This window comes from Poecilia latipinna, unplaced genomic scaffold (assembly GCF_001443285.1).
Source record: "Poecilia latipinna isolate Pla-1442-1.1 unplaced genomic scaffold, P_latipinna-1.0 Scaffold1011, whole genome shotgun sequence".
Lineage (NCBI taxonomy): Eukaryota > Metazoa > Chordata > Actinopteri > Cyprinodontiformes > Poeciliidae > Poecilia > Poecilia latipinna.
Window position 1 is genome coordinate 119,918 of NW_015113627.1, and position 26,854 is coordinate 146,771.

The following is a 26,854-nucleotide window of genomic DNA, read 5'->3' on the forward strand; positions in this document are numbered from 1 at the left end:
CAGCTTCAACAGGTTCTTGTTGTTGTCGTTTCGTGCTCCTGTTTTCATTTTTGCGCTACGACCTTAATAATGAGGTTGGGACTCCTTATCTTTCTACTTAATGAAACACATTTCAGTCCAAACCCACAGATTAAAAATAGACTATTTTTCTCCCCCGAGAGGTAAATCCGTCAGATGACATTTACTGCGCTCTAAGCGACACCTGCGGCGGCCGAGCGTCGTCTGTGCGACTGATCGTTTTTCCCTTCTTGCTGCGCGACAACCGGGCTGGGAAGCTCAGAGCCCTCACAGGATAAAATTCCCGTGCAACAAATGACTTAGCTTGTTTGTTGTCATATATGAAAACCAGTCCGATTGGAAAAAGCAGCCGCGATCGGATCGGATGGGGGCTTGGGGGAATGGGGAGTTCGCGTCGCGACGTGTTGCAGACACGAGGAGGTCGTCCATCATCGTTTGTTAGGCGGGCTGCGGGAGCTGACGTTATTGGATCAGAACTGCTTCATTACGCCTCCACAGGACATGTTCTCCCTCTAACGACAGAGAGATGGAGGGAAGTGAGAGGGAGGGGAGGGCAGACGGGCCAAAACACAAGAAAGGCCCCACGATGACAGGAGGAAAGGGAAACGAAACTGCTGGATGCAAAAGACGTGGGAAGGAATGTTTGGCAAAGGTGAGAACATGAATGTGATCTAATGAATGGAAGCAGCCTTCAGTGGTTTTAATTAGTTATTAATTAACTAGTTATGGAGCTTGTTATGGAGATGTAGTTCATCTTAAATACATTTGAAAAGTGGTTTGAGTTTTATGATTCATGTTTTGAAAATTCACCATTTCTGTAGATTTAACACACACAGTTTGAATTTTAGAAGTTTTTTTTTTTTTATTGTTTTATTTGGGCCTTTTTCAGAAAACAAGAAACTCTTAGGCAGGTTTTTTAAAATTTGGAATATTAAGAATAATAAATGTAATGTTTAAAATGCAAAACATCAGCCTACCTGAAAGTATGTACAGAGCACGCTCTGTACATACTCCTATTACAGTTCGATAATTACAATGTAATTACCAAGTAAGTACGTAGTAAGTTATGGTGTAATACTATGCAATTAAAACAGTTTAACAATGCCTACGTTACCCAATGTTTACAAACTGCTTTGGCAGTAAATAACCAGAAATATTACGATTGAATTTAAAGAAGTAAGACACAGTGTATTGCAATGAAATTAAAACTCATTTTACAAGGTGGCTACAATCAAATTACTGTTTAACAATACCTAAGTTACCCCATGTTTACCAATGGCTTATGTGGTAAATTGTCACATATTCATTAAATTTGAACAGACAGGGAAAATGTTTAACTTCCGAGATGTTAAACAGTAATTACCATTTAACTTGGCTTGTACAGGTTTATGTTAACCCGTCTATAAACTAGCAAATTCTTTATCGATGCACTTGCATCGATAAAGAATTAGAGAAACAGTGCTGTCAGCCAGTCATGTTTCTTAGATATTACCATGTGACACAGGCAGATCACATGTTTATGTTCACCTTGCTCATAAAGTAGCACCAGTAATACTTGAATATTATCAAATAAAACACAACAAATTACCCAGAAAGTAAAGGGACACTGTACAGTTAAAAAAAAGTCCATCTGTAAAATGCCTCAAGGACTCTGCTGTGATTTGGCGTTGCGTAAATAAGCCGAATCTGTTTGACCTTGTGACCCAGTGACCTTGTGCAGGGCGTCAGGGACTGTTAGAAAACTCTAAACTCAGCTTTCCATCCAACGACTGTGTAGATATTAACGTCACTGAAAACCTTCGATTAGAAGTCCTAGGATACCTTTAGATATTAAAACTTAATTGATGGGAGTGAGGAAATGAAAATACAACCATTACCATAAGACTCCACCTCAGTTACCAAAGGCAGTCCTTCCAAACTGCTCAGCCTCCATAAACATATTTCCACTAAGCCAGTAACTAAAGTTCAATGAAAAAAAAAAAACTATTATTATCATTAAAAATTATTACAGAATCAAGTTTTTACAAACAAAGTTCACGTGAGTATTAACAGATGATCATAATTCAACTGTTGAGTTTGCTGTGGAAATTCTCAAAGCGGCAGTGCCATCTAGTAGCGCTACGTGGAGACGCATCTATTACCAACACGCCTGCCTACACATGAACCCGGTGAACCGACTGGACAAACCCAGGAAGCTTAACACAAATGTTTTGGATTATGGTTACCGAACCAATTCTATGATTAACGTGAGAAAAAAACTGCAACACAAAGCATCTCTAATGGAAAACCAAGTTGTGCAAACCTAAATCCCAAAGCATGTAAGATCTGGTTAAAACATGCTGAAATGTGTTTCCTTAACCAACTGGGTCCAAATTAGATCCCATCAAAAAGCCCCCGACACCCTGATTCAGCTAAATGAGGCACATGTTTCTATCTCAATTAAAATCTGTGCTCCAAACGAGAAGCTTCGCCGGCCAAGACGGAATGATGCGTCATGCATGGAGTTATCTCAAATAGCATTTTAATGAACAACACAATCGGAGCGAGGCCTCCGAGGGCCCCGAGAAGATTAAAAACAAGTCTGCAACATATTAGGCTAATACAATTAGAAATCAATTACACTCATTATTTCCGCAAAAATAAATAAACAAAGAACTCCTGTGAAATGATGATCGTGCACCGAAGCACTTTTATTGGCTGCATCGATCACCATAAATGTTTCAGCAATAAAAGTCTTTTTTTTTTTTTTTAAATCACATCAGCATCGGTGCTGAATGATCAAAATGGTTTGTGTTAATCCACAATCCAAGTGCATATATGCCATATGTATACTACTGCCTACTGCTTATATATTCACCATAGTTATAGTTGTATATACTGTAGTCTGAATATTGCATCAATATTGTATTTTTAATAATGCTGCATCATATGTATATTACTGCTTGTACATTCACCACAATCATAGTTTGTAGGTATTTAGTCTGAGCATTTGCACTAATACTGTATATTATAATACTGTATACTGTACTTGGGACATGTGCAATGACAATAAAGTTGAATCTAACTAATTTTCATTTAATATTAGTAAAAAAACCAAAACAAAAGCTGTTTGACCATCCGAAACTCTGAACTGTGACAAAAAAGGGGAGATGGGGGGGAAACTGAGGAATTTTGTGAGGAACAAAATACCCAGCATAAAGTCAAAGTATGGCTAAGGCAGAAATTGGCATAACTATAATTGAGCTTTAGATTTCACAATTCTCTCATTTAAAAGTATCTCGTTTAAAATGAATGAACCTCAGGTGTTGATTTTGCTGTTCTTTTATTAACAGAATAACATAAATAACATAAATAAGATCATAAAAAGCAGTGTGACATATTAAATGTACATAGAGTACAAATACTGTAAAGTTTAAAATGTACAAATTATGATGAGAATATAAAGTTTTCTAAGCAAACATTTCTTTAAATCAATGTGTTTTAGTTTGAATATATGTATATATTTTTTTTCAACTTATTTGGATTTTTACACATTCAATTTGAGGTAAGAAAATAATATAACTTAAACAAGCTTTTTAAAATGCATAAATGCATGAAACTCTACTTGATTTAAACTTTATAAAGTTTAAATTTTCCACCAAATTTTTTTAAAAAAAGTTCCAATTAAATATCAATTTAATGACAAACTGCTACAAACCAAGTTGATGAAATGACTCCAAAACAATTTGCATCAGTTGTAAATTTTATTACATTTTTCAAATTCATAACAGCAAGAATATATAGCAATACAGGCCCCATGAACAAAAAACAAAACAAACAGAAAAAAAAAAAAAACTTTTTCTCATAACACCACACAACCTGTAAAGTTGAAACATCACTCCAAAGGTTCTATTAAATACTCTACACTTCTTCTTGATTTAGTGCATGATGTCATCAGTAACACCGAGGCATACACGCTTTTCTGTCAACTCCAAAAAAAAAAAGAGAAAAAAGAAAAAAGTACCGCGCCCCGCCCGTCTGTGAAGCTCCTTCCTTATTTCGTTCTGATGATTGAAGTTTTATGGCTTAAGACTGTTGCAACCTTTGCACATCGTTCCCTGTGAGCGCCTTTCCTTTCCCAAACGAGGCGGCCAGCATGCAAACGCAACGCATTCCTCCAGGGGGCCTGGAACAGTAAAACAAGCAGAAACAAACTGCGGCAGAGGACAGGATACATCATCTTAGCACTACGAGCAGAAAGAACAAACATACAAATCATAAAAAGAAAAACAAAAAGTTTACATTATATCATAAATATAAGAACAGTGTGCTTGTGGAAGAGGAAGGACGACGCGAATGTTCAGAGCAAACGTTAAATATTCAAACGGAGCACGGTTCAGTGTGCGCGGTTAACACTGATCAGTGTGACTTGCTTGACTCACCAGACCTTTTTTTTTGTTCTGGATTTGTAAATATATTTATTTTATAAGAAAGAAAAAAACAAATCTTTTTGGAAAATTTAAAAGAGATCGACACTGGTCTTTTCAGACCGACTGCATGATAAATTTATGAACTACGGCTCGGTTTGGGCGCGAACATCAACGCTGCAAACGTTCAACAGATTCCAGAAGATGAAACTTGTGGGAACAAGAAAGTCTGAGGCTTTGAGTAAAGCGGCTGCAGGGATGAGTCGTCTGTCATCTGGTGTTCAAGGTGAACGGAGGATGAGGGCAGATGCCTAAACGGATCACAGACTCACTCTGCGTTCTGGAAAGTCAGTAAAATTCCTGCAGAAATAGAAATTATTATAACTTTTTTCTTTTCTTTTTACATTTTTGTTACTGTGATACTGATATCTTTATTTTGTCTCGTTTGAGCTCGCAGAAGTCTACAAATTCAACTGTTCTGACTTAAATAGTAACAATTTACCCAAAGACGTACATCTGAGATGCACTTTCCGACAAAACGAGACACTTGGAGGTGGGATTTCACAAAACGTAAAGTGCGCATCTGTACACGGAGTTCTGCTGCAAGGATGTGTGGAATGTCAGGAGAACAACGTCCTGTCAAAAGGATCGGACTTGTTGACAAAAAAATAAGTAAAAAAAAAAAGTCCCTTTCTAATGGAAGTATATAGAATAGATAGATATCTTCTTTTTGGCAACACGTGAATTTGAAGCGAGGATCTGTACTTTAGACGCTTTATAAGTTTTTTTTATTTGTTGCATCCTTTATTAGTGTCCTGCTTCCTGTTACTACATAAACTCCATACTAGACTATCCATCAAGTTTTTTTTTTTCAAATTTCCTGGTCGGATTCCAGTTTGCTAGGTCTCAAAACTGTCATTTTCCATTAAAATTTCCCTACTTGTGGGACAAATCGCCATATTACTTTTCACTCTCTGAGTCTATTTTCAGAAAGAGGACTTGCTAATGACATCGTCGTTCACAGCAGAAAAAACAAAACAAAAATGAAGAAACAAAACATTAGACCTCTAGAGCTAAAGTCGCTGCCCAGTTGTTCGCCACCATCAGGGCAAAAACCAAAATATTCAAATGACTGCATGACATGAAGAAATAAACAATTAAAAGTAGAAGTTAAAGGCATCGATTGACAATTGAAGTAATAATTTGACATCAGTGTATTAATGATGCAGTTCTCCGAAGCCGTTGCAAAAAAAAAAAAAAAAAGTACAAATTATAAAATTTTCTTTGAAATGAACTAAGTTTAACCCGAATTTAAACTTTTTGTGAACTGCCATCGGGGACAGAGTGCAAAGCAGAAAGTACCGATACATTATCATAAAATTTGCAGACTTGGGACATTTCTCGTTCATTTAATGGGGGAAAGCTTTGTTTAACCAGACCAGAAATCCTTGGTTTTATTTAATCCAAGGACGAAGCACAGACATAAAAAGGATAAAGAATCCATTTGCAATAATTATAAGGTATTTAGAATACGAGGAAAGCCTTACTGATGGACTCTGACGTCGCCCTGACATTTCCTGTTCAATCCGTTCCATCGACCACAAGCACAGCTGACACAAACGGAAACAAAAATTACTCTTATAGCTATGGTGTTTGTGTTGCATGTATTTTATCTCCCCAAGTGGTGAAACCTTAGTGAGTACAGTCTCTGAAAACCTTTTTTTTTTTTTTTTTTAAATAAAACACTACTCTATGTTTTTGTATTTTATATATATATTTTACTCCATTACATTGATAGGATATTGTATACTGTAAATACATCTTTCTGTGTAAATGAGTTCTTAATCAATATTACTGTGTTGTGAAGTTTATTATCGTTTTTTTTTTTTTCTCCGTCACTGTATTATATGTATTTCCGTTGACATGCATTCCACTCTGAGTAAAGGTAAAACAGACAGAACATGTTGTGGTAAGTGGGGCCTGGGATGGGGGCTGGGTGGAAGGGTGAGGGGGGCGGTCATGGCGCTGACCCGTCGATACAGACGGGTTAAGGGAAACCAGACGAACCCCCTCCCCCACCTCCGGACCCCCATCAGGCTCTTACATCGCAGGACGGCCGTGGACGCCTCCTTCCAGAAGTTTTACCGGGCAAACTACAAGCTGCTGACAAAAAAGAAGGAGCAACACTTGGCCTTTTATTTTATTTATTTTTTTTTTATTATCATTATCAAGGTTTCCCCCAGAAAACATGGTGGTTGGGTGGCTTGGCAGTCGTTCATCCAGCCGCCCGTTCGTGTTTTTGAGTTAAAAAATGTTTAAAGTTTGCAGGAAATTGGAAAAGATCACTTGATAATTATGTTATTGGACGATTGGAAGATTAATATCTGAACACCAACTACAAAGTCTTAAAAAAATGCAAACATTAAAAAAAAAAACTTAAATAGATAAGCAATGCTAAGCCTGGTGGGGGCACAAGTAAAGCCTAGTGGCCCGCCAGGCCTATAGTACACTGGGGGAAACCCTGATTATTATTATTATTGTTATTTTTTCCGAAAAGAGGCAGGAGAGTGAGAACTCAGCGCCCTCTAAATGCAAGCAATTTTTGTTCAGCCTTTCAAAAAGAATCATTTTTTTTCTTTTTTGTTGTTTTTTTTTTGTTGTCCTAGCAAAATTCCCTGTCATCGTTTTTCTTTTTTATTCAAAATAAGATCTCAATATACACGATACTCTCTATTTTTATTTATTTACTTTTTTTGACTATGTACAGAAGTGCAAAAAAGTCAACCTTTATTACCTCTTTATCGCCACGGTCCCCTCCCCGGACCTCCCCGTCTCCCTCCCCCCCCCCCTTGTTTGCGGTTGGCGAAGTTGGAGACGAGCGCGTCGGACCGCCGCTCGCCAAGTTCACCTTCGCCCTGGCGGCTACGCCTGTAAAAGTGATTAAATATGCAGCTTGTTTTCCAACATGGCCCAATTTCCAGGGAGAGTAAAAATATTTAAACAATAGTTAACATTTGAAATGGATACAGTAGAAAATATCATCTTTACTCTAAACATCTATGAACTAGACTTTTCGATAACACCTTTTTTCTTCTTTTTTAACGCTTATAGGACTAGGTACAAACCTTACAGTCGTTAAAATATTAGTCAGTTATTGACGAACGTTGCCACAGTGACAACTGAGCCTCTCTTGTTTCTATTGTGTCAACACTGTTAGACACTCATATAAAACATCTTTGTTCAAAGAACACACACAACAACAAAAAAAAGTCGAGAGAAATGAACAAAAACTGCATACGCTTCGACAATATGCATAACGTAGAAAATATCGAGCTTACAATCGTAACCGTACTAAAAAAAAAAAAAAGAGAGAGACACTACGTGGAATTTTCGGGAAAAACTCTGGATGGGAGGACACACGCAGAAACACACACACACACGCACACACACACACTGTACCTAATATACTCATTATCATAAAGATAAATATCATCGACAAAACTAAAAATTAAGAACTAATATCAAAGTATTTTCCAAACAAAATGAGCACTCCTTGTCTCAGAAGGAGAGAGAGGGTTAGGAGAACACGAGCATGACAGCCACGTGGTGTTCTGTGTGTGTTGCATTATGGCGTGGATTAGGCAGCTGCATGGTTCAAAATGGCGTGTTGCATTGTGCTGACCCGATGGTACATTCTAAGGCTTTGGATGAGTAATACAATCAGGTTTCATTTTCTTGCCGCTTTTAAGCCGTCCTTGTCCGTCAATTAAAATATGCCTGAAGAACACCCAAACAACCACGAGAGAAACAAAAAAAAAAAAAACAAACAAGCAGTTTCAGAGATCTACTCTAAACACCCGAACCTTCTTTGGGCTGGGCGTCCTGATGAAGTCAGCCCGTCTAGTCTACTCATTACAACAGTGACACAAAAAGACTTTGGCTGACTATCTGGAAAAACAGTTCTCAGGTATTAAAAAAAAAAAAAAAACACTTTTAAATATGTCGGACCATATATATACACGCGCGCACTACACCGACTTTTCTTCGACGACCTGTCTTAGAATATGCATAACCATGTATAAGAAAAACGACTTCTGTTTTTGTTTTTTTTCTTTCTTTTTTTTTTTAAAGAAAACAAACATCATCAATCCTCCACCGGCAGACTCTTCTTTACAGATTTCCGTTTGGCCTCACAGCAGTTATTTCATTGTTTTCGTCTTTATCCCAGAGAGAGATTCTTTGGTCTCTCGCCCAGGCCTGCATGCAACTTGCGCTACCTTGAAAAAAAGCATTATTATTCAACTGAACTTTTTCACATTTCGCTACACGACTACCACAAAAACTTCAGATTAAATTAAATTCACTCTGTCACGGACCAACACAAAATAGCGCAGAAAAATTTGGCGTGTGTGTGAAGTCCAAAACTTTGACGACCTCGAGGTTTCTCCAGCGGCTTTCGGAAAGTCACCTGCTTGTAAAATGTTGTATGAAGCGTTTTGTGGCAGAACTCCCAACACTTCGTACAAACCTGAACACGCTGTCCCGACGATGAGACCATGATGCAGGCGGCACTTAGCGGGGAGGCTTTTCTCTAGTGGAACAGGAAGGCCAATCGGAGGTCACGAGAAAATGGATGAAAGTAAACAAGAAACCAGGAGAACGACTCAATTCGTGCGTTACGACGCCTTATATCTAAATCTAACTGAGAACATGAAGTTATTTCACAGTTGTGCCATTTTAGAGCAAAGAATTGGCAAAAGGTTTCAGTCTTTAGATGCACAACAAAACAACTGCAGAAAAAAAAATGATGCGCTACTTTGTGTTGGTCTGTCACAAAAGAAGAACAAGCGACACATTTGAGTTTGTAGTTGCAGAGTGAAAAAATGTGAAAAACATGCTGGCACAGAAAGACAGATCGTTGTGGGTGCAGGTCCAACAGCTGACAGATATTAAAGAATATAGTAAAAACAAAAAATGTAAAAAAGTTTCAATCAGTAGAATATTCGGGGTGCAGTAATCAGCGGCGCTTAGCGGGAATTCCAGGTAACGACAGGTCATGTGGCTGGACGCAACATGCTGTCCTGAAAAAAAAAACAAAAAAACAAAACCCTAAAACAGACATGTATGAATTAAAGGGAATTGTTGAGTTTAAAACTTTGTAACACTGCTTGAGTACAATTCCTGTATATTTTGAGATGCATGGCACTTTACAGGGACTCCTGCAAGGTTAAAGACGTGTGCTTGAGAGATAAAAAGGTAGGCTACAAAGGTTTGCAAGACACATCACAGACATTCAGCTGCTTTCTTGCTCAGGCAAATTCCCTCATCACTGTTAGAAGAACAGAACCAGAGAAGAACAGAAAAAAAAAAAAATAATAAAGAAAATCATTGTGCATGCATATGTAGTTCAGTCAGATTATCTGTTCCTTTACCTTTAACTGAGATACAAGGTGCACCTTGGTGTAAACAAATGAACACATTGACATTCGAAAAACCAACAACCGATAAACAAACAAGACAACGCAAGACGTGATTCTTGGTCAGCGGACGTACCAATTCAGTCCTGACGACTGCTCCCCCAACCCCACATGAACCTTATGTCGACATTCAAAATGTGTCTGGTGAATAAAGGTTAGTCGCCTCTGCAAAACGAGAGGCAAGTCTTGAAATACAAATGACGCTCTTCTAATTCTTCTTCCGTTTTTTTTTGTTTTTGTTTTTGTCTGTCGTGTGAAACTGTGCATGAACTTCACATGAGAAACCTCTCTAGTGAGTTGCTCCTTCTACGCTAACATGCAGATGTTATTCCAAACCGGCTCGGCTCTCGCTGTTACTTGTATGAAGGTTGACTGTTAATCTTGGACTTGACACCAGCACGCTCCACCTCCAGTTCCATCTGGACAGGTTAAAAGAAAAAAAAAAAAAACACAGACATTTAGATTAATATTAGTCTTCTTGTTATTATGTATTACTATACCTTTTGAATCTCTGCCTTTTTGAGCTGTGAATACTTTAACAGTCTCCATCTCTAGTCCTGTCAAAGTAAATTCCCACCCACACACGTAACATGTTCAGGTCTTAAAAACATGAGAAAAATATGATCTTAGCTATGCTAACACTGCATAACCCAAGATATTACAGTCTGACATATGAATAGTCTCATTTTTTTTCTTCAAAACTTAAAATTTATTCATGAATTCGTGAATTGTAACTATAAATGCTGTCAGATGTGTTCCAGCATGTTAGCATGTCTCTTTTTTTCCTCCTAGCATTAATTACATGTTTGTAATAACTTTGAGAGCTTGATTTACTTGTGTTCCCCAGGTCTGCGTCCGATTGGTGGCTCAGAGATGAGTGATTAAGGAGTTCATGTTTGAAAATTATAGATTGATCTGTTGCTGTGGAAAGTAACAGCGAGAGTTTCTCTTACTTTGTTTTGCCGAGGCTAGAGAGAACCATAACAGCTCCTGCTAACGTGAAGGCTATTATCATTTTGAAACTAGTGTTTTAGACTTTACTCATTTAAATCAACCCCTTAATTTGATGTGTGGACTAACGTTCTCTGTTCTCCAGAACATTTGATGCACGATTCCATTCTAATTACTTCCCATCAGTTTTTTTTCCCCATCTTTTCATCTCAATTGAAGTTTTGATCATCTTTTGTTGATTCCAAATAAATCTTAAATCCCGAGAATCATAAAATTGCGTGGTTATTCTTTTCGTGTGACAGAAGGAGCTGAGGAGATCAGAGGATCTTATAAGGGTTTATCTCTAAACATCAAAGTGGTTAAATGTAGATTAACTCTGATTAATTATAAATAATACAAGTCTAGACGCAATATAGCAATGATGGTTTTTTTATAAGAAGAAAATTTGTTTGTGCAGTAATAAAAAAAGTCACTTTTTGTGAATCCTACAACTGTTTAATTTCAAATAAAAAAAAAAAAAAAAAAAATCAGACAAATTTCCAGAACAAAAATGAGTGCAATATTTTGCTAACTTTTTTTTAAAAAAAGAAAAAGTTTTCTATAAATTTAAGTTCTGGAAGAAGTTGGTTTGAAACCCGCTCTCTATTGGGAGGGATGTTTGTATTTTTGAACAGAATCCTGCTGAAGGACCCGATCAAAATCAGTTTTCCTGACAAGTGGCACCACGTTATTATTTCAAACCTGAGGTTTCACAAAGTTCCCAGAGCTTATAGAAGAGAAGCAGGCCGACTGCTTAAAGGTTTCTTCACCATAGTTGATGCAGTGGCGTTTTATCCAGTGGAGCACAGTGAGATCGCTAGAAGGCTAAACCCCACCCACGTCTTCAAGCTCTTTGTTTCCGTGGAGTAAAATTTATTTTCTTCAGCTCCTCAGAGAGCTGTCTGCCACGATGCACTTGCAGTGACCGGAATGAGAAAGCTTGAGAGCGATGGCACCAAATTTAACACACCTGCTCCCCATTCACTCCTGACACCTTTTAACGCAAACGAGTGACGTGACGGCGGGGAGAGAAAATGACTAATTGGGCCCAATTTGGGCATTTTCACTGTGTGCTCACTTTAGTCACTCATGATTTAGACCTTACAGGGTGTGGGCTGAGTTATTTTGAGGGAACTGAAAATTAACGCTGTTACACAAGCTGTAGACTCATTACACTGTACAAGTCATATTTTCAGTACTGTCCCATGAAAAATGATAAAATATTTTATTTCCCACTTTTGTTAAATAGTCCAACCTGGATTTTGTTTGCCACAGAAAACCTAATTCTTTGCCTCATTTGACCAAATTATTCTCTTCCAGTTCCTTTACTACAGACGCCGATAAGTGTGGACAACAATTTCTATCGTTTTCCTAAACATTTAGCTCCAGTGAACCGTCTACGTTGCGTTGAAATGGTTTTTGACAGGAACTGTGCAAGACACTCCAACAGGAAGAAGTACATACTGTTCTGACAGAGACTCCTACATCTGGGTCACATACTTGTGACTAGTCAGATGGTCCGCAGATATTATTGGAATCTGACAGAGAGGGGAGAAGAGAAAACGGGAAGACAAGGAAAAACAGAGAGAGTTAGCGAATGGACCGAACAAAACGAGGACAAACAGCACTTCATGTGAAAGACGAGTAGAAACAAAACCACAGACAACTAGCAAAAGATCAGAAACGAGCCTTTGTTTTCTCTTCGTGCATTATTTATGAGGAAGCGCAACAGAATCACATCATTTAAAGGAAAACAGAAAAAGCCTGAGCCGATTTGAAAAAAAGAAGAAATAAAAGTAATAATAATGTGAAAGAAAGTGAGAGGAGGCAGGAAGAGGAGCAAACCTGGTTGGCTGTTGCTGTTGCAAAGGGAACACTTGTGGCAGGTGTGGTGGCTGCAGACACAGTGGCTGGAGAAGCACCGTGCATCATGGGTACTTAAAGGAAAGATCACACAGGCAAGATGAACCACACGAGATTTAAAGCTTTTCATGCACTGTACCTCATTTCCATGTCTGTGTTCGGACTGCTAATAAACATGAGAGAAGTCTCCAGTTTTTTTTTTTGTTATTTTTTGCAAAGCAGCTGCAAGTCTTAAATTTCTCGTTTGGTGAGTGAATTTAAACATCTGCTACTGAGCTTAGCTTGGTCAGAAACACGGACTATAGATTGGCAAACAAAGGGTGAGAGGATGTTGTCCAAGTCACTTTATTCATGCATATTTCCACTCTCAGTCAGGCTGGAATCACAAACGGATCTTTTCATTAAATCCGTTAAAGTAAGCCCTCCATGGCTGCGCCGAGAACAACAATCTTAGGTGCAGACGTGCTGACTTAAGGAAGACTCAGCGTTTTTTTTTTTTGTTTGTTTTTTTCTTTAAAGGGCAGTGAGGTGTGTAAAAATGAAGAATCGGAAAGATGCAACCTTTTCTTCTACTGAGGCATCCTGGCTGTTCATCCAGTCTGGCTATTCTGCTCCTTCTCCATCACATACTTTTGACATTTTGGTTATTTTGTTTTTTAACTGAATTTTTCTATTATTTGGAGCTATGTATCAATGTTTGCACCCACCTGGGACATTTTGGTAGAACTGATGGAGATGTAAAGTTGCTCTTTGTTATCCATGTGAGGTTGAAACTGTTATTTAAAATGCTAGATTTTTACTTCCTTTCTTTAATGTCAGCGTCTAAATAAGTTAATATATTAAGTTGCTAAAGATCTCACACGCACAGCAGGATATTGCCTCGGCTTCTACTCTGAATAATTAAAGAGCAGTCGCTGCAGAAAGATGAGAGAGGGAGATATATTGAATGCTGTTTAATTATGGCTCTCAAAATCGGATCAAATCTGCATTAGCAGTTACTGAGGTTTACAGAAACCGAAGATTTGAAGTCGTCCACAAATCTTTGAGCAGTGCGTCGCTGCAACCAGGTTCTCCTAAATGCTAGTGAGTTGCTATTTTACGTCTTGAACAACATAAAGTTCAAAACTTAGTATTTAGAAAAAAAACTAAAGTTCATCCAGCTGCTAAAATGTTAAGTGCCAAATAAAGAAATCTCAAATTATTGTTGTAGCAAATTTAGTTCCCTCTAATATTTCTGTTGCAAATACAAATTCTCTCATGTTTTAAGTGGCTTTTTTACAGCCTGACAGTAAAATGAAGTACTGCAGAGGTTAGAGCGCTTCAGATGGAGACATAATGCAGCAGGTGAATTAAAACTGCAACAAGCATTAGGTGACTCACAGAGCTAAAAAGAATGGAAATGTATTTCTTAAGGATGTACTGCAGCAGTACAGTAAAACTTCCAATTGATATATATATATATAAACCAAACTTTAATTTACAATTTTGCAATTCAGGCCGAAGCTGCCGTAAAGAGACTGTAACGTCAGTCAAAGGTTTTGCAGGGTGAAGAATGTGCTCAAAATCACAGGATGACTTAAAAGTGACAGGAGAGACCACAAAGGACTCAAACATGATTAGTAAGGAAAGCTGGCACCTACCAACACTTGTTGCAGGTGTCATGCACAAAATCGAGCCTGCCCATCATGCATTGCAACAGGGATCGGAGTGAATGGGAGGGGAGTGTGGGGAGGGAGGGGAGAAGACATCAAAGAAAAAATAAAATCAATTTTAGAATCACACATCACCGGATTTGACCTGGACATGAACAAATCACGCTCACGGTGGGTTAAACGGCCAGGCTGAATCGAATTGCTCCAGCCGACCATTGATACTGATTATCAGGAATAACAGCGTACATAACAGCCTGAATTTGCCGGTCCATTAAATTAAAATTAAATACTAGCAGTGGCCTCGTTTCACCAGAGGCCTCACAGCAACTGTTTGCACCATGAAATATTTGAATGACCTCCTTTTTTGAATCCCCTAAGTGCGCTGTGGTGACCTGACAGCCCAGTGGAGTGAGACATACGAGGAACTGCTGGGAATCGATGGCGAGCTATTCTTAGGCTGTCAGATGAGAACTCTGGCCACACTGTAAGATGACTCTGCAACGTCTAGAGATGTACTCTGCAACACGGCTGTCCTTGTGTGTGCGTGTGTGTTTGATTATACCACACTCTTTAGGTGGAGGGTGCATCCTTCTCATTTTTGATGATCCAGTAAGATCCTGTCTGTCAAATGTCAACATCTGGATAACTAAGCTAGAAGCCAATTAGGTGCCCTGATTGTCTGATGACTTGTTTGTTTTTTTTATTTTGTTTGCAACAGAAAGCAATTTGTAAAGAAGATGATACATCACTTGCTTGGTTTGGCCTAAAATAGCCTCCAGAGCAAATGTTTGTCAATCTGCCACAAAACTTAAATGCATGCTGTGTCTAAATATTGACTTGCAAAGGCATTCATACCCCTTGAACTTATTCTAATTTTCGCAACTGAGAACTGCATTTTGTCGCTGAAACCTTTTCATTTTTATATCCCCACATCAGATCCACTGCTCCCAGTCGCACCTAATTCACAAATAGACTTGATCTCTATTTGATCTCAGAGGTTTGATGGAGAACATGAGTAAACAAGCAACATCACTAAGGAAGGCACCAGGCAGGTCTTTGAACATCTAGCACTATTCAGTTAATTCCTCACAGAGAGACAATTAGTGTTATTTCTATTCTATTCTGTTTGATTACATTCTACTGTCCCTCAACAAAACAAGAACGGCACAACTGCAAACCTACCAAGAGAAGATACAAATGTCCACCTAAATTGGACAGAGTGTGGCAATCAGTTAAATGACTCATGGAAACTGCAGGATCTATTGATCTATTAGTTTTACAATCCACAAATTTATTCACCAAAAGGTGTCAAGATGAAAAAAAAAAAAAAAAACACTGTTGAAATAAAGCCGTAAGAACTCCCAGCTTGTAAAACCATAGAAAACCGACGACCTTCTGAGCTCTTCATTGAACCGGTAAAATACATATCGTCATGGTGACCTTTGCCGCATGTTTTTCCTTTCTCTTATTTTCCTACTTTTGTGTCATAGGACTTTCAAATAAAGGCCTCCAGAGCCAAAAAAAAAGAAAAGAAAATTCCCAAAATGAAAACCTGTTGGAAGCAGAAAACCAGTCGGGGCTTTAGTGAAGGTTCACCTGCTGGCTGGAGATTGACCCAAAACAATGAAACGCTGTATACCAACACATATTTATTTATTTTCTATTGAATGGCTCAGGCCAAGTCCTGACTTGAACCTCACTGATCATCTGTGCCACAACTTGAAAAATCAATGCTCTCTCTATTAAATCTGACTGAGCTCTGGATCCAAAAAGGTCAAATAGTTCCAGTCTGGCTTTTCAGCTTTTTTTTTTTTTACTCCAAATATTTCCTCATTTTCATTCTACTTCACAACAATTCACTAGTTTGTGTTGGTCTTACAAATTGAGGTTTCTGAATATTACATGAATACATTTGAGAAAAAAAAAGTTAAAGGTGTGTGAATACGTGGCTAAAGAACCATACACAGTAAAGATCATGCAAGTTGTTCAGCATGACTGACACACACAAAAAACACACATTCAGCCATTCTTTAGTGATGCTAAAACATACATCCAGGAGTGATTGGGCAGCCTGCATTATGACGATATTTAAATAAATATATATATAAAAAAACAAAACAAGGTCCTACCTGATGGTATGAAGGCAGCCTGCTGCTGAAACTGCATGTTGGCCAGGGCCTGTTGGTACTGGAAAACGCCAGCATTGAACATAGTGTTGGCACCGTTGGCTTTTTCAAGTGCAGGTCTCTTTGGTAAAGGAGGCAAGACGGGAGGGAGCCCCTGATCAGGGGGACGACACCAGAAGAAAGGGACGGGAGAGGAGAGAGGAAAACAAAGAGTGGCGACAGCGAGAGTCAGATGAGAGAGAAGACGAGAACTCCATTAGAAAGCAAAGTTTTCACCTTGTTACAGATAATACAAATAAAACCAATTAGCAGCGGGCTGCATTAAAGTTAGAGTAGCACGTGATGTGGTGCTATCGAGCTAGATCAGCAACACTGGCAATAAACATAGCTACATGACTGGTACTAAGCAGCTTCTAAAGGATAAGACATCACAATTTTATTAAAGAATATATGGACATTGATAGTACAAGATCTAGTTCTCATCATCGGTCAGTGAAGAGAAATAAAATATTTAGCGTGGGGCATGTTAATATTGTTATGACATCTTTCTCAACAATTATTCATGCAAAATAAAAAATAACACCAACATGCAAAGACTACCAAGACACTAACAAAGACCGCAACTGAAGGCTCACCAAAAGGCGATGAACTAAATTCTGAGTTTTCATTTGTGAATCAAATAATTTCTGGTGTTTTGAACTTAATTTCTGGAGCGAGAAAGTTCTCTGTAAACAGAATCGAGGCGTCTCATGAGTTCATCGCCAATCGGCGCTCCCGCAGTTTCATCAGTCAATGACATGTGTAACACCATGGCGACATGCCAAGCTAAAAGGTGAAAGGTCATAGTACCAGGTCAAAAGTTGCGTCGAGGGGTCGCTTCAGCGATTTGACAGCCGACTGAGTCTTAATTAGCAGGCAGCGAGCGCGTGATGCGGCAATGGGCCAATGGGGTTCAAGCGCAATAACATAAACCAGCAAGCGAAGGGGCATCATGGGGATGGGGGGGGCAGCAGTGCAGTGTGGGTCGGAAAACAAACAAACAAAATAAACAAATCATTTGAATGCAATATACACCACTTACAAGACTACAGCATGCACATAGGGTTACTGGAATGAACACACACCCGTTTACAGTTAGCGAGAAAATTCATGTTCGTCAATCGGAGCTGGAAGAAAGGTATTCCTGTTCAGACAGGAGGATCAGCTGACCTTCTTATTTCAGTTCAATGAAGGGGAAAAGAAACACTACCAATCACTGTCAATGCAGGTTTAACCAGAACAATGTTTCGATGATAGTATTTGAAGCTGAAGTTTATTGACTGGGCTTTCAGGAGACTAGAGTCGATATTTCTCTGCTTAAGCCGCAAAACCCATCAGTTATCCCTCAAAGCCGAGGCTTCCTGCTCTGATCGCTGCTCATTATTTTATATACGATGTAGCGGCATTAGGTTTAGACACAACTGTGGAAAGAAACTGTTGTATTTTATTCTGCTGAATGATAAACTCAGTACTTTATTTTTGTCTTATCATCTCCTAACAGTGTTACCCACAGAAGAGTTGTAGCTGAACACACTCTAGAAAAACACAACTTTTTTGTTTGTCTTTCACGTCTGCTTTCACAAAACCTGCAGAAAACCTTAAAATCAACAACTATGGCAGTTATTAAGTTTCCAATCATCCGTCCATCGTCAGTCAATGTGAGAGGTGAGAGGTCGGGTCAAACTCGGACAAGTCGTCATTCCATCTCAGGGTGCCGATATAAGTTTATTCAAGCTATTTTTTTGATGCAGGACTTACTCTCATTTTGCATCATGGTTGTATTTTTCTAAATCTTTCAGTGTGAGATTTTTCATCTGTCTTTTTATACATCTTTATGGGTGCCCATAAGAGTGGTTGGCGGCGTTTATTTTTAATTTACGGCCCTGTGACACATTATCTGCCAACGAGGTTCTGGTACCAATGACAATCTATTTGACATTATGCTCTAATCTTAATTAGGTACTTCAATGTTTTATTTACTGCAACGTATTAAACCTGATTAAGCCACTGGATGTTATTTACTGGCAACGTTAATCTGTGAGTTTTACATGGTTGGCCTATTGTGCTTTACATAACCTGCAGCCGCATTAGTGTCTGTGATTTTGAATTTTAAATGAAAGCTTCATAACATATATAACATGTATAACATTTATACAATAAACAAGTTTTATTTATTTTTTCTTAATTGGTGTAAAAGTCTAAGTTTCCAAGGCACAGAATTTTGGGTTGTTACTATCTGTAATCGTCAAACTTCCAAGTAATAAAGTCTTGGAATATTTCACTCTTTCCCTAACAATCTATATACGAGTCTCACTTTCTACTCTTCTTTTTTCTTTCTTTCGATGATTAAACAGCAGTAAACACAATATGGTTTTTCTTTTAGGCATATGCAGGAACATCTCAGCACGAGAGCTAATCCTCCTCTCTGGATTTACCTGCACAATGTCATTACAGCACTGAGCTAAGCAAAACTTCATTGTGTGTCCCTAGAGGAAGCGATCTCTGCATTGCAGAAACTACACCAATTTGAGCAGTAGTCTCCACACAGTTGTCCTCTCAGCAAAAAAAAATGTTAGCACAGGCTAACTATTGACTGTGGACAGCAAAATACACGGCTAATGAAGCAGCAGAACAAGGGCGAGTGAAGAGAGGAGCAGAAGGCTCAGTCACATGCTAGCACAGTCAAGTAAGCATGTGTGTCTTTAATTGCATAGTGAGTTATAGTTGTACACTGCAGATATAATGGAGATTTTCATGAGTAGGATAGAACCGTCTTCCTCTGCACATAACAAGTTCGTTGGCATGTTTTGATTGCTCCGCATTTCAAAATTTCATAAAGCAAATCAGGAATGAGCTGGGAATAGCTCTCTGAATTTATCTCTTCCATGAGCTCCTTTGTTTTGGCGGCATCATTGTCGGACAGATACCTACCAAGGCTGCGGCGGCCGCGGCCTGGTTGACTTGGTGCTGGGCGGCTTTGATTTTGGCCTGCAGGTGAGCCGGGGGGTGAAAGTACTTGCACTTCTCCCTCGAGCAGCGGCCCTTTATGTAGTCCATGCACACAGTGACTGTGTTGTCGTTTGTGTCAATCATAGTGCTGTCTGACGGATGGGCAAAGCGGCAATCGTTCTCCCCTCGAGTGCAGTTGCCTCGCTGGTATTCCCGGCAAACCTGGGCGACAAACAAAACAGGGAACATTTACACCGTCCTTAGACGTTAACATAGGGACGGGACAAGATGGAAGTGATTAAGCTGCTGCTCCGTTTACAGTGCCTTGCCAAAGGGTTCACGTTTGTTGTAAACAACAGGTGCTCCTACCTGTTGTTTACAGGCACTCAGTTGGGTTGTGGTGTGGACTTGATTGATGATTTGACCTAAACCACTTCCTCGTATGTCTGGCTGTATGTTTAGGGTCTTTGTCCTGTCTCAGGTCTTTCAAGTTCTGGTGGTCTTTTAAAAAAAAAATCATTACTTCCCTCATCTTCACATGAACTTTTCCAGTGTACCTGTCCTTGCAGCAGAACAGCATGCCCACCAGGGGAGAGGCATGCTCAGGGATCAGAAAGTTACTTTTTAATTTGATCTGAACGGGGATCTCCTCCCACTCTGTAGTGTCTGTCCTACCAGATTCATTCAGAGCACAACAAACAGCTTTCCTGTCAACGGATAACTCTCCCATGTGAGATGCACACTCCTCTGTAACAATGACTTCTTTGTTGCTTCCTGATTAGAAATGTCCTAGTTGACCTGCGAGTTTATGTGGACATCCGTTTCTCTGTGACTTTGGAGTCGTGTCATATTCTGTGCCTTCTCATATTGCAGATTAAACTGAGACGGATTTCATTGTAATTTCTAAGGCTGCTTAGAACTTCCTTACAACCTCATCCCTGACCTCTCTGGTGTGTTTTGTGATCTTTGTCATGCTAATTGTTCCCTAAATTTGTATAATCAAACATTATAGAATGAACAGAGTTAAAAGAAAAACACTAAGTTGTAGTCTGTTACATGCAATTCCAATAAAATAAAATACGAATTTGGTGGTAAAAGGACAAAATATGAAAAAAAATTAGATGATCAATTTGACTTCAGAGCTTCACATGCCAGTAACCATCCAAACTCTGTGACAAACTTGTCCACTTATGTTGATTGACACGCCGACTTGCATTTATTGAGCCTTTTTGTTGTTGTTCTCATGATGGACAGAAGGGGGCAGCATCTCCACGACCTCGGAAGGAAGCTAAGGAGGGATGTAATTGCTTCAGTATGAAATTTACTGGCTTAAGTGAGGCCCATGGGAAATATGTGGATGGTTAGGCTCTGGGGAGGCTTTAACTGACGCAATCACCTGAATACACATAATAAATAACACAGAGAGACGCACAAAACGTGGGAGCACACACACACACACACACACACACACACGCACACAAAAAAACATTTTCTCCGGTGACTCAAAGCAATGATTGACCCTAAAGAAGCATGTCTCCACCTGGCTGTTTTTCTAAGCTGCGTTTTCACCATTAGCCCTCGCAGAGTGAAACATATTTTCATGGCGGGTTGAACCAACCACCGTTTCTATGACGGCACAAGGCCTGTTTACACATCTGTTGTCTGGAAAACAACTCTGACGAGACAACCCCCGTTCACCAACACCGACTGACGTTGAAAACTGACATTACATCGGTCTTACTCCTCTTACCCTTGCTACATCTCCTTGTTGTTTTTTTTTTTCCTTAGTTTGTTTGCTGTTGTTTTTTTTTTAAGCGAGATCGCCTTGTTGTCGGGCTGATGTTGGCGGGGCAGGCAGGCAGGCGAGGGAGAACAGAAGATATTAGCAGGGCTGATGAATAAAGAGTAAGCGACTGACAGATGGCGAGTGAGGAGACAGAGGTGCCACCGAAAAAGATTAGAAGGCAAGAGACGACTAAACGATAACAAATTAGGGATTCGGGGGCGGCAGGTGTGAGCCGGCGAGCGTCTCCTTACAGTTATGCATTAGCAGGAGTTAAATCAGTAAAACTAATTCACTCCACAAACACACAAAGGGGCCCTTAATCATATTTCTGGCCCCACGGTAGCTGTCCCTGTGGGACATTTGTGTCACCAGGGCTGCAGGTAAGGAACAAATGATTTAATGCACATGGAGATAATGATGTAGTGAAGCGGATTAGGAAGAGAAGTCTGAGAGACGACAAAGAAATATTTCTGGAGAAAACAGTCTGCAAGATTGTCTTCTAAAATTGGACCTTCTGCCAGCCACAATGAATTATCTACTGACTGGTATGAGAGTTTTTTTGTTTTTTTTTTCCATTGGAATTTCTGGTATGTTTATTTTAGACGACACACTTTAGACTCTAAGTCAAGGCAGGCAAGTCTCTCTAAGATGTTTTTAAGAAATTCTGGTGCGAAAGTACAGAAACAGGCATGTTTTTTTCTTCTTCTTGTTTTTTTTTAAGTTAAATAAACAAGAATTATTGGCACTTGATTAAACTCATACAGTGGAAAAGCTTGAATAAAGCCACATGATGGCCACAAACTTCAACACGTTTCTTTGGGTTTATCCTAATAGCACACAGCAGCACAAAACCGCAAAGTGGAAAAAATAAGTTTACCGTCATTTAAATGTGAAATTCTACCACTGTGTTTCATGATTGGGAAAACTGGTTCAAAAATTGGTTTCCAAACTTTTTGTTAAAGATCCAAAAAGTTCCTCTGACACAAACAGGTTCATTTTTTCCATGTCTCTTGCATTGCATGGAGAAAACTTTTAAACTGGACTCCTGTCTTTCAACAATGGCTCTCTTCTTGACACTTTTTTTTGTGTGGATGACTCAACGAAATGTTTTCCTGTTAAATTCTCCCATCGCTGCTCTCTGCTATGTTCTTTGGTTAGCATGACGCTATTTATGCACTAATGCTCTCAAACGGATTTTTGTGTGATCTGATTTTTGCACAGCTGTTCTGAGAAATACTCAAAAGTAGATCCTGTTTACAAAATAGGTAACTTATTGAGGGATTTGATGGCATTGGATTTCATTTAGGGGTGTCAGAGTGAAGAGGACGGAACGAAAACGCATGCCACAATCCTCCAAATCAGTTTGCAAAAGAAAATGAAATCAAGTGCGGCAATTCCCTTCCAATTCACAAAACATTTAGCACTTTGTGTTGCATTTGGCTAAAAAAAATTCAGACAAAATACATTTATGTGTTATGTGACAAAATGTAAAGATGTTTCAAGAGGCATTAATACTTTCCGTATTTTACCACTTTTGCCTGTGAGATACCAACGTCAAGAAAACAGTTGTAGACACAAGTGACACCATTTTAGCCTGCAATCAAGCCTGACCACTCCTCTGTCCGTGACATCCAATCTGTGCCATTTCCTTTTCTGTTCTTGTTATCCTTGTCTGCGTTCACCTCCAACCCTCTGACGAACACAACAGGTCTGAGGATCGATTTCCGATTGCCCGCTCCATTTCTCTTTTCCCGTCATTGACCCAGTCCTCCATGTCACACGTCCCCCGCCCGTCCACCGCAATCCGGTGACTTGCTCGGCCCTTGTCGTGCCCCCCTCCCCCGCCCCCGTTAATTACCCCGCCACCAAACATCACAAGTGCAAAATGCAAGCTTCCCGGCGTCCTCACACGCCTCCTGCCTGCCCTCCAAAGATTTGGTCGTTATTCCGCTGCGAGTGTTTCCCCGAGTGCAGCTTACATAATGGATGAGATTGACTTACCGTCCAATTAGCGAGCAAGGGGAGGGGCGGTCATCAGGTTTCAAATGACTAATTGTTTTTCATCGAAGACGGGAAGTTTTATTTTTTTTACACAGGAACACACCTTTTGTGCCGAACTACTTGAGATTTTGCCAAACACAGTCGTCTGCAGCCTGTTAATTGGAACACGTTTAATGTTTATTGAGAGATAATCTCATTAGTGTCCCCCCCCCCCCCCCCCTTTACTTAATTCTTGGCAGTGACTGAGTTATGATAATAAGGTGTAGTTACTGTGACAGAAACTGTATACAAGATGCATAATTAAAGCCTACAAACAAAAACTGTTGAGGCAAGACTTTCCAACTCCTGCCTTTATTATTCAAAATAGGCGTCGGTCGACGTTTCAAAGCCTCGTCTGTTTTTGCAGCTTGGAAAAAAAGAGAGAGAGAAAAAAAAATAAGATCCTTGGCGGGCGCGACGTTTACTGGAGCTTTGCTAATTTATTTCCTAATCTGGGGCTGATTTGGGACTGACAAAATTATAACGCTAATCCTTTTCATCTGTGTGATCAACAGCTTGAAATATCTGGGGTTTTTCTTTTTTTCTTTTCTTTTTGTCTTTCTCACCTCCAGTCTGTCTGTCCTCATGAGCTTCTGTGCGGCGGCGGCGGCGGCGGCAGCAGGTACTGGAACGCTGGGGTTGCTGGTGACCAGTACGGGCGCGCTTGGCAAGATGTCGGCGGGCATCAAGCCAGGTGACACGGGGCCAAGGTAGGGGTTAAATGCAGCGGCTGCTGCCGCTGCGGCGGCGTTGGCGTTCGTTGCAAGGCTGGGCGTGACTGAAAACATGGGCTGCACAACACAAAAAAGAAAAACAGATAAAATTAAGCAAAATCTACCAGAAACATACTTTCCAGATGTACAGTATTAATAGACCTTAAACTTTAATCACGTTACGTCAACAGAATTTAATTTTATCTGATGGGTTAACACCAAGTAGCACTAATGTGAGCTGAATGGAATTTTTGAATTTTTTCCCCCCCAAGTCTAAATTGGAAAAGTGTGCACATTTTAACCTCTAAACCTAAATGAAACACATTAACACCACTTGATTCCAGTTGCTGGTATCTGCATAAATTCATCTCACTATAAATCCAGATGTTCTGTGAAGGTCTCAGAGGTTTTTGTCAGAGGACATCAGTGAACAAAAAAGGCGTTATATTATGGAAACCAAGGAACACGGCAGCGAGGTGAGGGAGAAAGTTGTGACGAAGTTTTAAGTCGAGTCGGGTTGGAAGGCAAAACCCCGAGCTTTGAACACATGCTGAAAATGGAAACGCTTTGAGATATCTGCAAGCGCACCGAGATGTGGCGATCCAAGTTAACCGATAAGAGGGGGGGCTTTAATTAGATAGAAGAGGAAGAGGAGAAGCAGGAGAGAGGAAGAGGAACCACAAAACGACGTGTCGGGTACAGGTGCGGCGTACGGGATTGGGCTGGCATTATGGCTTTTCCTGCTACTGCATTAACCTCGTAAGATCAAAGCGTCGTGGTTCAAACCTCGACTCTGAGGCCACAAAATTATTAATTCCCCTTCAAACATATGTAATTCGTTGTTTTAACAGATCTGCAAAGGAATTTCATCCAGAGTGAGTCTTCTGCACTTCTCACTTACCAGACAATTAAAACTGTTTTCAATCATTTTAATCATGTCCATAAATGTGCACAAGATGTAAAGTAAATAAAAAATACCTCTTTGATTACAAACATGAAGATTCACTCTGGATTATATTAAATTAGCTGGATCTGCCATGAGAAATTTAGGTACATGTTTGAGATCAATTTGAATGTTTTCAGCAGTTAAAAAGCCTAGGTTTTGACTAGACCACTTTGGTATTTGGAAGTTGAGGTGCCATCGTTTTTAATTGTCATGTAGATGAAACACACGATGGGGGATTTTATGACATAAACAAGATTGTGCAGCTTTGGGGATTGTTTAGATTTTTATGAGCTGCTTGTTTTGTGGGCTAATTTTTGATTTTGTCATTAATTACGTACACACATAGGAGCTTTGTTTGTTCAAAAAACGTGGCACTTCCACACCGCTAATGAAGTTCTTTTGTTTTAAAATTATGCTTCCAATTTTGTCTCTTTTCATCTATTTGATCCATTGTTTCTATAACTTCAAAAATCCCATCTGCATATGTGAAAGGTGCTTCTACAAAGCACTGACCGATCAAGTCGAAAATACGTTGACCCAAACTTTCTTCTGATTTTTATTTGTATACATTTTTTGATCACCCAGCGTCGCTTTCCTTCACTACTGTGTGTTTTATCTATAACGATGTCCCAACAACACTTAGTGACATTGGTGAAGATGCTTCAGACTGCGCGTACTACAACGTGAATAAATAAAATCTGCAAGCGTTTGACAAATAAAGCATGTGTTGCCATCTTATGTCTTTGATCACAGCTTTCGTGGACTAGAGTCACACACATCGCAGCAGCAGTAATGATGGAAGTCAAGCCGTGAATTCGCGTGATGTGGGAGAGGCGCTTCTCTGCTCTGCCTGTTTGTGCTGTAAAGGAATTTACCCGAGAAAACATCCTCCTCACATCTCCTTTCTCCTCGCAATCTTCCAAAACGGAGGCCGAGGCGTAAGCAAGCTGACACGGAGCACCGAAGGTTTTCCCCGCACGCTCTTGACCTCGGCCCCCGAACCGAGGACTGTCAGCTGGGAGGACACGGTGAGTAATAGGGGAGCAGAAGCAGCCAGAGCTGGACAGCTACATTCTTCCTCGAAGCCGCCTCACTGCTCTGCTTATTCTCAGGAAAGTAAGACACGATGTTTTGAAGCGTCTAATTCCTCCAGGTCCCCCCCGCCACTCAGGAATGCCTGAGGAGTCCAGATTTGGGTAGGTAGGACATAGCTGAGATATCCGCTGGAGGTATTTGCAGCTGGAGCGGTGGGGGAAAGACATGATGTCACTGCGAACGGCTCACAGTCATGAGATTTTAATAATGCAGTGATGTCACGCAGCAAGGAGCTGTGACCTCTCTTATGGCCTTTTTCGGAATGCCTCTTTATGTGATACCGCAGATTCTCTCTGGCCTAAAACCACTGAACTAAGCGAGGGGGAGAAGAGGGTGGTGCTGATGTAATGAATGTATTTTCTCACGAAATACTTTCTGATTGTATTCTCTGTTGGGACAGTAATGTGGTTATTTGCACTTTAAAACATTCAACCTTGCTACTATGGAGCCAAGCTGATTCTGTGTTGGCCTGGAGTTAAGGAAAACTAACTGCATTCTCTGTCTGGAGCTTATTCAGTGTGACATTTTAATATATGGGTGATCTTATTCTGTATTATAAAAAGGTGGAACGAAGCATCACTGTCAAAACAAATACATTTTGCTGCAAAAAAAAAAAAAATATTTTCAAACAGCTTCGGCCATTTGTAAAAACAGGCTAAAGTGAAGAGTTTTTTTTTTTTTTTTTTTTTTTTTTGGAGGGTCCCTTCCCCTTTCCCAAACCCCCCTCTACATTTTTTTTGGGCCCGTTCAAAAA

The 26,854-nt window shown here is 39.7% G+C and overlaps 1 protein-coding gene across 7 annotated transcripts in view; it reads right to left on the reverse strand.

Annotated features, from left to right (window-relative positions):
- Nucleotides 1-7,525: 7,525 nt before the first annotated feature.
- The window catches only part of LOC106958747 (muscleblind-like protein 1), a 91,457-nt gene continuing 72,128 nt past the window's right edge, over nt 7,526-26,854 (reverse strand). For 2 of the 7 annotated variants that reach the window (XM_015050811.1, XM_015050810.1), the window contains exons 4-11: nt 23,913-24,137; nt 19,503-19,742; nt 17,382-17,435; nt 16,536-16,686; nt 14,395-14,430; nt 12,737-12,828; nt 12,356-12,429; nt 7,526-10,320 (exon numbers count right to left, since the gene is read on the reverse strand). In XM_015050811.1, coding sequence (XP_014906297.1) covers nt 12,373-12,429; nt 12,737-12,828; nt 14,395-14,430; nt 16,536-16,686; nt 17,382-17,435; nt 19,503-19,742; nt 23,913-24,137 — 855 coding nt within the window. In that variant the 3' untranslated portion in view covers nt 7,526-10,320; nt 12,356-12,372. The remainder of the gene's footprint in view (nt 10,321-12,355; nt 12,430-12,736; nt 12,829-14,394; nt 14,431-16,535; nt 16,687-17,381; nt 17,436-19,502; nt 19,743-23,912; nt 24,138-26,854) is intronic. The other 5 variants (XM_015050814.1, XM_015050813.1, XM_015050812.1 and 2 more) reach the window with 5 other exon arrangements.